This window comes from Pseudopodoces humilis, chromosome 13 (genome assembly GCF_049639895.1).
Source record: "Pseudopodoces humilis isolate 2021_Gansu_Grassland_sample_001 chromosome 13, ASM4963989v1, whole genome shotgun sequence".
NCBI classification, from domain to species: domain Eukaryota; kingdom Metazoa; phylum Chordata; class Aves; order Passeriformes; family Paridae; genus Pseudopodoces; species Pseudopodoces humilis.
Window position 1 is genome coordinate 8463745 of NC_142212.1, and position 12850 is coordinate 8476594.

General features: G+C 37.1%; 1 protein-coding gene across 6 annotated transcripts in view; it reads right to left on the reverse strand.

Annotated features, from left to right (window-relative positions):
- The window catches only part of ERC2 (ELKS/RAB6-interacting/CAST family member 2), a 408254-nt gene that overhangs the window by 322151 nt on the left and 73253 nt on the right, over window positions 1-12850 (reverse strand). For 5 of the 6 annotated variants that reach the window (XR_015773654.1, XM_088061786.1, XM_088061785.1 and 2 more), the window contains exon 4: window positions 2875-2949. The exons of the other annotated variant lie outside the window; for it this stretch is intronic. Coding sequence is in view for 4 of the 5 variants with exons in the window: in XM_088061786.1 (XP_087917912.1) it covers window positions 2875-2949 (75 nt within the window). In the remaining variant the exon portion in view is untranslated. The remainder of the gene's footprint in view (window positions 1-2874; window positions 2950-12850) is intronic. 6 annotated transcript variants of the gene reach the window in all.

Genomic DNA, 12850 nt, shown 5'->3' on the forward strand with positions numbered 1-12850 from the left:
GTGAGAAAAATATAGAGCAAAAGACACAGGATGTCTGGAAGCAAATGTGTCCATGAAGCAAAACCAGAAAGTTAGGAAAGAACAGCCTGTGCAATGCATCTGAAAAAACAATAGATACCTGGAAAGGAATAAATAAGGCAAGAAAAACAGGAGTCAAGGCATAGGATGTGAATTTTCCGTCTTTTTTTGCTTGCCCTTTTTTTATTTTGCATGAATATACAGGAGATAAACACTGGTCAATAAGACAGCAGTTATGCAGAAAATGCAATTGCTGTAAGAATAAGCAATTACTTGCAAAGCTTTAGAGAGAAATTAAGAAGATGGCAGGACACAGTACAGAAAATGTCTAGGACAAATAAACAAAGGAGAGGATGGGTAAGAGAAATGGGAATATTTGATTGGATGAAAGGGAGTACAGGCTGGGAAAAGGGACAGAAAGAATTCAGCAGTGGCAAGGAGCAGAAGAAAACCACAGAGAGAATAGAAGGATTTATGAAGGAGGGAAAGCTGCATCCTAGCAGAGGTTGGGGGAGCCATGGAAGGCACTCAGACAAAAGCTAAAGTGGTGAGGGGCTGGAAAGGGCTGGGTGTGGTGAAGAGAAATGTAAACTGCTTGGAGTCTCTGCACAGGGGAGTGGATGGCCTGAGTCTGCCATATTACAGCTAATCCTCTCCCTCCTTCTACCCTCAACATTGTAGGGAAACAATTCCTTCAATGCTTGATCATTCAAAACAAATGTCTCACATTTTTTTTCAAAACAAATGCTGTCTGGATTAAGACAAATTTACTTGAAAACATTCCAAATCTGGAACTTGTAATGAAAATTGCTTTTTAATCAAGTGGATTTCAACATCTTACATTTGTCCCTTTTTCTTTTCGATATTAGGATTAATTTAGACAGCCCTAAAGGGGCGTGTGCTCATAGGGACAGAAAGAACTGGGTGCCTCAGAGGCAAAAAGCAGCTTTGGATCAGTACTCCAGCAACAGGACTGCAGCCTCACTCCCAACAAACAAAAGCCCTCACTATAAAGAACTGATTTTTAAAAGGGGAACATTGTACCACACCCACCTCTCCTGGGAATAAAACAGAAAACACTTCAGTGTCCTCAGGGACAGACACTATCAGGAGCAACTACAGACATCAGGTCCTGTACCCCACATCCCTGTTCTTCTCAAATACTTTCAGTACAGGAACTGAAAATTAATTTCAACGTGTCCTTTACATTGTTATAAAATGAACATAAAAAGTTATACATTGTTCTAACACATTGCTTTTGTATCCCAGAATTTTTAAATTTATAATTCTGAATATTAGTAGAAAAACAAAGTTTCTCAGCCAGTATCTTACTTTCCCATTTACTTAGGGTAATGAGCTACTGCAAAAACATAGATTTCATAAAAAAGACTTCTGAACTAATGTCCAAAGCAAATACACATCCAAAAATGGAGTTCTGTAATCAATGTACCCTCTTTGTCACTCATATAATCCAAACTAATTATTATCTATTAAAAGACAGATACTGTATTTATAAAGTCCTGCTGTTGTTTTAACTGTGTGTTTACCACAATGTTCAGACATGCTGAACTCATTTTCTCACAACAGAAGTCACAGGCAAAATGAGGCCTTTAATTTGCACTTCCTTTTAAGACTGAAATGAAAGACCATCATTAACGAATTTCAGGCAGCGTTGCCAACTCACAAATTATCTCAAGTCTCATGGTATTTCTCTTAAAGATGAACATTCCGAACTCATAGAATTATGCAAAAATATCAGTTTTCACTTTTTAAATTACTATTTTTATTCTTTGTTATTGTGGAGGGAAAATCCACAACAATGTAGTAATATTATATATCAAAAAGAGTAAGCTAGAGTCAGGACTAAGAAACCTGTTTCATCACATTTTTTCATATCTGCTGATGAAACTAGTATTTTCTTTAGGTTGGCTGTAAAATTATGGCCTAAAAACAACCAACATAAGAAATGGTTTTAAAGTTTGAGGAGGAAAACATTTTACATTAGGCAGTTTATTCCATGCACTTTGGATCTCCTAAATCATGCACATACACACACCCCCCAGTCTTTTTAAAAAGTAATATTCTGTTCTCATTATTCAGCAATGCTACACTTTATTTTTTTTTTAATCGATTTTATTTAGAAAACAGACCAGGAGAAATAAATACTAATTACTACTAGCTACATAACAAAATTAAATGACATGGTAAAGGAAGCATTCGATAACTAAAGAGTAAAAGTCATAAATCAACACCTGGTAGGCAGCTGAGTGTCACAGCTGCTTGTTCACTCCTCCTCAGTGGGACGGGGGAGAGAACCAGAGGAGAAAAGTGGGAAAACCCATTGTTTGAGATAAAGTCGGTGTAATGTGTAAAGCAAAGCTGTGCATGCAAGCAAAGCAACATATGGAATTCATGCACTCCTTCCTTCCCATGGGCAGGTAGGTGCCTGGCTGTTTTCAGGAGAGCAGGGCTTCATCAGGCACAAGAGTTATTTGGGAAGACAAATGCTGTGACTCTGAATGTCCTGCCTTCAGTTTGCAGAGGCTGAGCACGACATGACAGTATGGATTATCCCTCTGGTGAATTTGGGTCAGCTGTCCCTGCTGTGCTCCCTCCCAGCCCCTTGCCCACCCCCACCCCGCTTGCAGGGCGAGAAACTGGGAAAGCTTCAACTCTTTGTAAGCCCTGTTGGACAACAGCTAAAACATCAGCGTGTTATCAACACTATTTTCAGTCTGACATTCAAAACACAGCACCACACAGGCTGCTACAGGGAAAATTAACTCCGTCCCAGCCATAGTCAGTACACAACTTCAAGCAGTAAAAACAACACAGGGAAACATGCAAAGACCATACCTTCATTTCAATGACTGTTTGCAGAGCCTTCGTCTTTGCTGGCTCAGGCTGAAGTTGGGTTCTTCTATGCAATTCCTGTGGAGGGACACGATAGAAATAAGCTTGACGACTCATCTTTCCATTATTTTAACTGCTCACATGAACTAATTGCAACAAAATAAAAGTCTGATGACAAGAAGCAGGTAATGCCAAGTGCTACAGGTGCTTCCCTGGCTGTAACCCCTCTGCCATCACTGCACTCCCTATCTTATGTTACAGTCAACTCTGACAGCACATGCGCTATTTCTGAAAACCCTTATCAATAATTAACGTCAAGTGTGACAACACAGTCAGGAATTTCTTAGTCCAGATACAATGCTGCTGCTGCTGCTGCTGCTTAAACACCCAAACTTTATTCAATTGTGCTACTAATTTAAAGACTGGCAAGTGTTAAATCCTTTTCTGCAGTTTCTCTCTAATTTTTCCTCTAATGTCTTAAATAAGAAATTTAAACACATTATATTCAAATTTGACATTTTAAGGATAATAATTATGTAGTGGGCTGATGCAGCACACGCTACAGTAGCATTTCCATTTCAGTTTTCATATTTTCATACTGTTTTTTATGCATCTTAATACACAGGCAAAAGAAAAATGGATTGTGTTATTTAAGACAAAGTTAATAGTACCAATACATACTGGTCTTTATAAAAACAACATTTAAAAAAAACCCCAAGAGTAGGAAGACAGCAGCACTCAGTCTCATGAAACCAGAGTTGTATCTTTCTATGATATATCCCAACAAAAAACTCACATAATTACTTGGAAAAAATGTAGTAAAGGTGTGACAAAACACTTAAATTTGAGTATTTGGTGATGATACTTATTCCCTTCCCATAAACCATCTGAGAATTTTATTAATAAAAAAACCTGAAACAGGACAGATATAGTCCCATTTCTACTCCTTTGGAGTCCTTCTGCCCTAAAGGACAGGAGTGCCATCCTTGATGTCTTTATGTCCCAGTTCTTTCTACTGCAGTGCTCCACATATACTCCTGAAATAACCTTCTAGCCATGAAAAAGACATTTATGCTTGAGGCCAAGGAGCCAAAGTCATTCACCTAGGTCTTGCCTATCTTACAATCCACAAGTTTAAAAGCCATAATTTTTTGTGTCACAAACTATCAATTAGTTTCTTCTTCTATGTAGCAACAAACAAACTGCTTATCCATGACTGTGAGAAACAACTGTTTTCAAAGACTAAATAGTAGGAGTGATTTACTCTGTGTTATAAAACTGAAGTCTACTGCTAATAAACATATTTATAAAATAGATTACAAAAATGTGTGGCCTAATGTATTAAAATAATTGAAAGAGACACATTAGTACACCTAACACTAAGTGTGAATATTTTCTGATTAGATTAAATATATTGCAGGTACATGTGCATATATTTAAACTACCATTAACAGATAACAGTGAATTATAATTTTGCTTTCATGCATTTTTCAGATGCTTAGGCATTTATGATCTTTTTCTGCATTTATTAAATAGTAGCTTTGATTAGACCTCTTTCCTCAGTTATTTTGTTTTTTAATTTAAATGCAACTCTCCATATAATAAAAAGAAAGAAATCTTTGCAATTCACCTATGCAAGGAATCTCTCAATCAACACCAGCCATTTGTCTCAGATGAAATAAGTACTTTCACTGCACAAATGTTTTAAAAAATAAGACTATGTAATGAATTTGTCATACAGTTACACAAAAGAATAGTTGGCCAGTCATACCACTATCAGATCAGCAAAAATTACAGCTAATTCTAAGACCAGACTTTGCTCCCCAGGGCCATATAAACTGAGCTGGAATATAAACAGGATTCCACACATTGCCCAGGGAGACAAACCAGAGTTTCCACCCCCTTAGCCAAAGATGCATAGACTGCCAAAGATGCGTATTCCGAGATGTCTATCATAGCATGAAGCCTTGCCTCATAATGCTTTTCCTGTTTGCTTTATGAATCAATCTGATGCTGGCTGACTTAAAAGCTTTTCTTCTCTATTCCTGATGGTAAAATGAAGCAGACTTTAGGATTCTGGAGAAGATCAGAAAATGACTCCCACTTTATTATTTTCTGTGGGTTTTCTTCCAATCAGATTCAAATGTTCAGAGACTCCCACAAGGCTCAGTTCTTGAATTTATGTTGTTCTATGTATGAGCTTTTTCATGTAGGGTACCTGATTCAGGGGTATACTTTTGGGGCACTAATTTAAGGATATACTTTATGTGCATGATACCTTACCCTGATTTTTTACTGTCTGAGGTCATCTGAAGGCTTTCAAATTTGCCTGAACAGCTAAGCAAGAAATATTCTAGAGATTTCAGAAAGTTCTCATAGCCTAAAGAAACCAGATTTTTATCCATTACATCATTTCTGGAATGATGTGTATTTTTTGTTTTCAAATTCTTTTGATAAATAATCCAGGAAGACAAATAAGAAAATGAGGGGGAAAATCAAAAACTTACCAGGGATAGTTTATTTTAACCTAAACTGTATTGAAGGGAACTCTTGATTCTTATATTCATAAAAAAAATCCTTGTGTCATCATCTCTGCAACAACCAAGGACCATACTAAAAATCTCTCAGAGATGCAATCATTTATAAAATTAGATTTTCTTTGTATCCCTCTATATGACGCCTGCAAATAGCAGTAATTCTGAGTAACCACTTTGCACATGCAAATTAATTATATTGCTGTGTAGCCAAATGCCCACACCTCATATTTCCTGATGACGCTTTGTTGTCAAGGTGATTAACGTACCCACACGAAACTGGCAGGTAGTCAGATCTTCTTCACATTAAATTTACTTTAATAGTCTTTGTTTTTAGGCTAAGATGAACCTCAATCCAAACTTGGCCATTGCTTTCTCCTTCCACAATATTAGGTTAGCATCTTGCATTGGCCTCAGAAGTAACTTTAGCACACAGCCTTACCACTAACTTAAACTATCATAGGTATTTGAACTCTGGGAAAGCCTATTGAAGAAATTTTGCCAAATTCCAACAAATTTTATAGCTTGAAGAAATTAAAATGTCCATATAAGAACGTGAAATGAAAAATTAGAGGAAATATGAAGGGCTGATAGCAACAAAAGTTTTGCAGAGATTTTCTTTGTAAATTAGGTGTATTTAAATTGGTTAAGTTCTCAGAGTTAACCAAATACTCAGATGCAAGCCTAATTCTCTCATGTGTCATTTCAAATAAAGAGATATGAATTTTGATGAATATGAAAGAAATTGCATTAATCAGGGACCACCACCACACTATAAAACAAAGGTCAGTAGTCTATAGTGAAAGACAAGTCCAGCAATAATCTCAATGGCCTCAGTACTACTCTTGAACAATGAGTCTACCATCCCTGGCCTACATTAGAAAACTTGGAGATGTAAAGAAGAGTCTGAGGGAGAAAGGAGGAGTTTTTACACCACTTGAAAACCACCATATTGAATCACAATCCAATGCACTTCTTTGCAATGATCAAACTTCCATTTATTCCTGAACTCATGCATATAAGAGAGGCTTATGAAGTCTTACTAGCATACCTAAAGACAGACTATGAGGAAAAATGATCTGAGCATTGAGAAACTCAGCTTTTATTTCACCTGTATGTCAAAAATACCTTAAGCAACCATGTGCATTGTCATACTGGAAGTTTGTCCTCTGGAAAGAGACCACATACAAAAAGTTTCAAGTGAAAACACAATTTGTATATGGAGCTTGAAATGCATGTGAGACAATTTAGTTTGTAATTGAAAGCACACAGAGTGTTTCCTGAAAGGAGCTACTAAAACTCCACTTTTACCAGAATTATTGAAAATTTATTTCTTTTCTTTGTAGAAGGAATAAAACTTCTAGGGCATCATTTCTGTTTTGCACAGTATCATTAATCTCTTTTCCTCTTACCAAATTTACTTCCCCAAATTTAGGAAAAGGGAAGAGTTATTGCTTCACACATGTTTTCAGAAAAAGAAACTTTGATAATAAACAGTTTTTTCCCTTTTCACCATTTTCTTTAAGAATGCATACCAAAACGCTTGATGCAGTAAAGGAAGGCCATATATTTGTTTTCAGGGGCAGTCAATTAGAATCAGAAAACAGACATTCCAACTGCTGCTTACACTTCTGCAAAGCAAATATACTCCAGAAACATCTTGGCTAAAAAACTTTCTCTTTTTGGTGCATATAAAGCTTCAAAACTGCATGGAAAAATATGCCTTTTTTTAAAAACTAAATGTTTAAATAGTCATTTATTAGTAACTCAGGCACACTAAAAAGAGTCACTTAACTTGCAGCAGGACACAGTAATGAAGCATTGTTGGGAGTTACAAACCAGGATTTTTAGCTATTTGGTTTGGGGTGTGGAGATCTTTTTCCAGATTACGATCTTTTATTAAAATCACATCTTCAAATTCTTAAAATGCAAAATCCTTATTGTAATAAATCCTTTGTGTAATCCATAGTGTTTAAAAAATCCTTATCCAACAAATCCATTAAAGACTTATTTCCGCTACTTCCCTCCCATTTAGAAGCATAAGCACACAAAGAACTTTTTAATAAGGCTGAAAAAGAAAGCAATATCCCATCAGTTTTAGAATAAGTGTAACACTAACTGTGAAGTAATAATGGAATTCCACCTTAGGGTGTAACTAAGAATAGACTTCCCTCGCTCCTGCCATCAAAAGCATACACGCAATGCTTAAAAGGGTAAAGGCACAGCAAAGAGGACCAAATACAATCCCAAGCTCCAGAACACACAGTAGAGATGCTGCTGTGTGCCAGCTCCATTCTTCATAAATAATAAAATACCAAAACCACATAAACGTGGATGGTACTGTGAGATAGGGTGCTCAGCAGTGCCAACACACAGTGCTTGTGGCATTTCTGTAGGCCAGTTCATCTCAATAGAGGAAAGCAGTTTTCCAATAGTTCCTCCCATCCTCATACAACTAACCTCCTGATAGTTTCCTTGAACAAGCCAAAACCTAAGAATTCTGTCCCAGGAAAACAAAAAAGCCAAAGGGTGATATCCTGTTTAGTGCTTTCCCCACCTTCCAACCTATGCACACACCCAGCAATTCTTGTTTAGTTTCTGCTCTGCACCAGTGCTCCTCTTCAGCCTCCTAAGAGGCAAAAACAATTTAAATTATTAAATTAAGAGCTTAGTTCTCAAATAGCAGCAAAATAGCCCAGCCAAAACCAGAGTCACACTCGACAGCGCGAAGCCAGAAACACTACATATTTCACACACTTGCTGCACAGAGCTCTTAAGGTTACTGAAAAATGTGTTAGCTGGTGTTAACATGCACAGAACTTCAAACATGCTGTTCACTTTTCTGCTAGAAATCCTTTTATAAACTTTACATTGATAAAACATCAATCACTATAAACAGCTTGAGCCATGCCAGAGGAGTGCTGGCCCACCCCCGTGTTGCAGTAATACTTCAAATTGCTTAGCATGGGACGACTTCATTTTGAAAAGCATAGTTGTATCTACTAATGTCCACACTTACTAATACACTGTCATTACCTTTCCGTGTCTCCTTTCCCTACATGTGGACCTGGTGAAATCACTAGCTAAAATAACTTATGGGTTTGATTTTCAGTTCCCTCATTCTCCAGGAAGTGCTTTTCTAAATATCGGTGGGTTTTACTTACGTGCATTTAAAATTACTGCTGGCTTAGGCTATTTAGCATTTAGACTTAATCAGCAAAGCCAGCAAACATCAGCGTTAATAAGACTTCAAATGTGCAAGTTCACTGGCTCTGTGCTATAGCAAGCTTTCTAAAAATGCAAATAAAGCTTTGTGATAATCTTTGTGGCATCCCAGAGACCCATATTCAGACCAACACTATCCAATGCCTCAATCAATGGGATTGAGCACAGCCCCAGCAAGCTCACAGATGACACCAGGCTGAGCAGTGCTGTTGGTATTGCTGAAGGAAGGGATGGGTGAGAGGGACAGTGACAGGATGCAGGAATGTGCTCCTGGGAAACTGCACCTGGGTGGGGGCAAGGCGCAGTGTCAGAACAGGCTGGGTGATGAACGCATGCACTGAGAGCAGCCCCACAGAAAAGGAGATACTGGTAGATGAAAAATTCTATATTCTTTTCTAACAAAGATTACAGTTATCATATTGTCATGCAACAGAATGTCAAAGCTCTCAGTTAACAAAATTATCTCCCCTAGATATTCAGGGAAATGTCATCCCTGCATTCCCAAGTGTTCTATAGAGCTGTTAGGTTATGCAAATGTATGGCAGAGAGGGACACGAGAGCAGTACCCTAAAGAGATAAGACAATTTTTCACACAATTTGAGTGATGGGCATGCTTTGGCAGGTGGCATTTTGGTTTGTTTTTTAAAAAAAACAAACTTGTAAATAGCATGCTTTTTAACCTAAAGCTAAAATTTTATGCTTGTCAAAAGAACTCACCACACCACAATCCCACCAAAAAAAGAAAGCAAGAAATTAGTTTGCATTGACTTTTTTTAAAAAAACCTATTTTTGGATCTACCAGAAACTGAATTTAAGGCACCCACAAATTCAATGCAGCTCTGCCTATCAAGTTGAGATTTGCTAACCAAGTCAGTGTTTCTGAAGAAGGAAGAGGTAGGAGGTAATGTCTAAACATTTCAGAATGCTGAACACTGACTCCATTCTGAAATAACAGGAACATATAAAAATCAGAAAAATAGATTATTTTATATGAGAATATTGGAGTGAAGAAACAACAGCAATGTCCTCTACAATAGCCTGCTGCACTGGCTGTGTTCTACCACAACTACAGAAAGGAACTGTTCAGGTCACATAAGAAACAACCTGCACAGGTTAATTGATTATCATTCTATGAGGTTTGCCAAGAATCTGTTAAAGTGAAGCTCATACATCAGCTCACAATAATTAAAAAAAAAAAGAAAAAGGAAAAAAATCCACTTAGCACCTGCTCCAATTCTTTTTCTATTGCCAGGGAAACTAAGTGTTGCTTGGTAACTCAAATCCATCTGTTCAAATTTCCTCTTCCAGTATTCCATTTTTATCAGAACAGAAAAACCCACCCCTGAATGGAAAATACGATCGGGGGGGGGGAACCACGGCCAAAAAACAAAAACAAAACAAACAAACAAAAAAAAACAACAAAAAAATTAAAACACAAAAAAAACCCCACCTATTTTATCATTGCAGAAAAGATACAACAGATCCTTACCTGTTTTTAAATTAAGGCAGAGAGAAAAGTGTCTGATGCTGTCTCTTAGAAACAACATATCTCAGATAATTTTTTTAAGAATAGGTAAAGAAATTCTTTCTACTCCTTTTCCTCACTTCAAAGCAATACAAGGAGAAAGACACCACTTCCTCACACAGTTCAGACTTCATCTTTCCTGTTTCAATATGCTGACATATAGACCTATAGACAAGGGGCTGAGGGACAGTTTAAAAATTACTTCCCTGTACATCAGTACCCAAAATAAATGCTGAACACACAGATACTATAAATATATCCAAATGCTTTGTTTTCTCCAGAGATCTAAACCAAAAGAATCTCAACCGAAATTACTGCTATTATCTGTTGTGATTAAAAACAGACCCTAAAGGAGAATTTTTGAAACTTTGTGAATCCATGTAAAGCTTTTTGCGTAGGTTAAGAGCAGAACACCAGCAAATGGAGGAAAACTGCATGTGCACATAGGATAGTAGACACTCTGTACATGATTACACGTATTTTAAAAAATCCACCAAACAGAATGGCAGCAATAACAAACCTCCATTATCTGTGCTTTCCATGTTTTACCTTTTTTTCAGGCGCTAAACTTACCTCAGCATAGGCATGGGGTTTGGTTTGTTCTGAAAACTTTTGGAGTCACTATTGCAGAAGGCCTTAATACAGCAGGTATTGTTTCAACAAATAGAAGTGTCTTAATATATACTGAGAAAAAAAATACATGCTATGCAATTATCTGATTTCTGTATCTTTCCAAACTCAAAAACTTAGAATTATTGCTATTATAAACATATTTTGTCATATTTTTTTCAAAAGAGAGACACAGCTCAAAGATTTTCAGAGTAGTACTTTGTTTCAGGAGAATTTTATGAAGAAGGTTTATTTTTTTCTTCTCTTAGCCAGCCTTCAGAAGAAGACATTCTCTCTTCTATGTGAAGCATAGAACAATGCAATGCTCATGACCAGCCCAGATGCACTGCAGGGAAATCAATTCATACCCGAGAAGCAGCTTTCTCTTTACCATTTATCCTTTCTCCTGTACCTTGAAATTAGAGCTCAGCTTATTCAGTCTAAGGCAAGTATGGGATGCATAGACCAGACACCATCAACCCTTTCAAGCTCTGGTTCATACACTGAAGAACATGTAAAAAAGCAGAGAAGTTACAGCAGCCAAAAGTTTCAACTTAAGTATTTTTGAACTTCCAGAATAAAAAAGTCTATGCATAAATTCCTCTCCCCTTGCAGGATTTGCACATATTGATCAGCATCATTATTAAACAGACATCTACATGGACTTTTATGCACCTGTATACATTTCACACCATGTTAAGTATAAATATCACAATATCGTTTGCTATTCCAAAAAATGGGCATTTTTAATCATCCAAGTGGCAAACTTCCCAATCTATGTAGGAAACCAGAACAATTTATTGAGCCCACAGCCTCTTCCTTTCTGCTCACTGGATATTTATGCCAGGCTGCATACCACTACCATTGTCATGAAAAACTTGCAACTCATCACTAATGAAAAGACCAAATGCACATCCATTTTATGTGTAAACATACAGACATTTCCTATCCACAAGCAGACACATCCTTTCACTAAGTCATTACAACATTTTGATTGTCTGTTAAATCTACTTCCCTTTTTAAGGTGGGCAGGAAGGTCAGAACACACATTCAGTGTTTCCAGCAGAGCTACCTCATCCACCCAGTCTAATGCTTGCACTAGGCCAGCAGTACCACGCAAGAACTGCCTCTTCACCAGGACAGAGAAAGACAACTCATGGCACACCTTATGTGCCAGAAGTAATCAGGATCCATAGTCAGGAGTCCACAGTGGTGCCTTCTCTCAGGATCAGGAAAGCACACGCAGTGCTCACCTTCAGCTGACCAGCCTTGAGCAGCACGGGGATAACACTGCACTGCTCCCCAGGGGAGTCTTAATGGTAATATATTCCTTTTATTTATGCAAGTTGTGTCAACAAGTCTAGCTCATTATTTATGAAAATACTTCTGAACTAGAGAAATTACTTTGATGCCATTTTGATTCAATTAGCTCATGATCCCCCACGACAGGGAAAAGTCAGTTATCTCATTGGTGAGCAGAGATATGTAGAATAGAAACAGAATTCTCAACATGCTAAAAGACTCTTGTTAAAGTCATTTCAGTCAATAAGCCATTTCTTAGAGGTTTATCTTACACTAAACATGCTCTGTAGTACAACTACATGCTAAAATACCACCTCAGAACACTTTTTGCCCCCCTCCCAAATACCAAAAGTATAAAATACCAGCAATGTAAATGAGAAAGGCTATACAATAATATAAGCAAAACGACCAATAAAAGTGTTGGTTTACTTCTCCATTCTAACTACATGAAAAAGATTGATTTTATACAACTGTGAAACTACCTTCAGTTTGACGAGGAAATTTGCAACAGCACAGGCTGGCAGAAGAATCCAGTGTTACTATGGAGATTTGATTTGTAGAGTTTCACTTATAAAGAGCAATTCTCTTTGGAAAACACAATATGTTGCTGAAGAATCCTTAGCCATAAAGAGAAAAGCAAATTTGAAAAATTCTTGATGTCTATTTAGCACTCAGTAGATGCATTAACACTTCACAGACTATATACTGTTGACAAAATCAGCATAATGAAAACTTGTAGGTAAGTGTATAATAAATTAATTCCTTTCAGAATATTCTATGACCT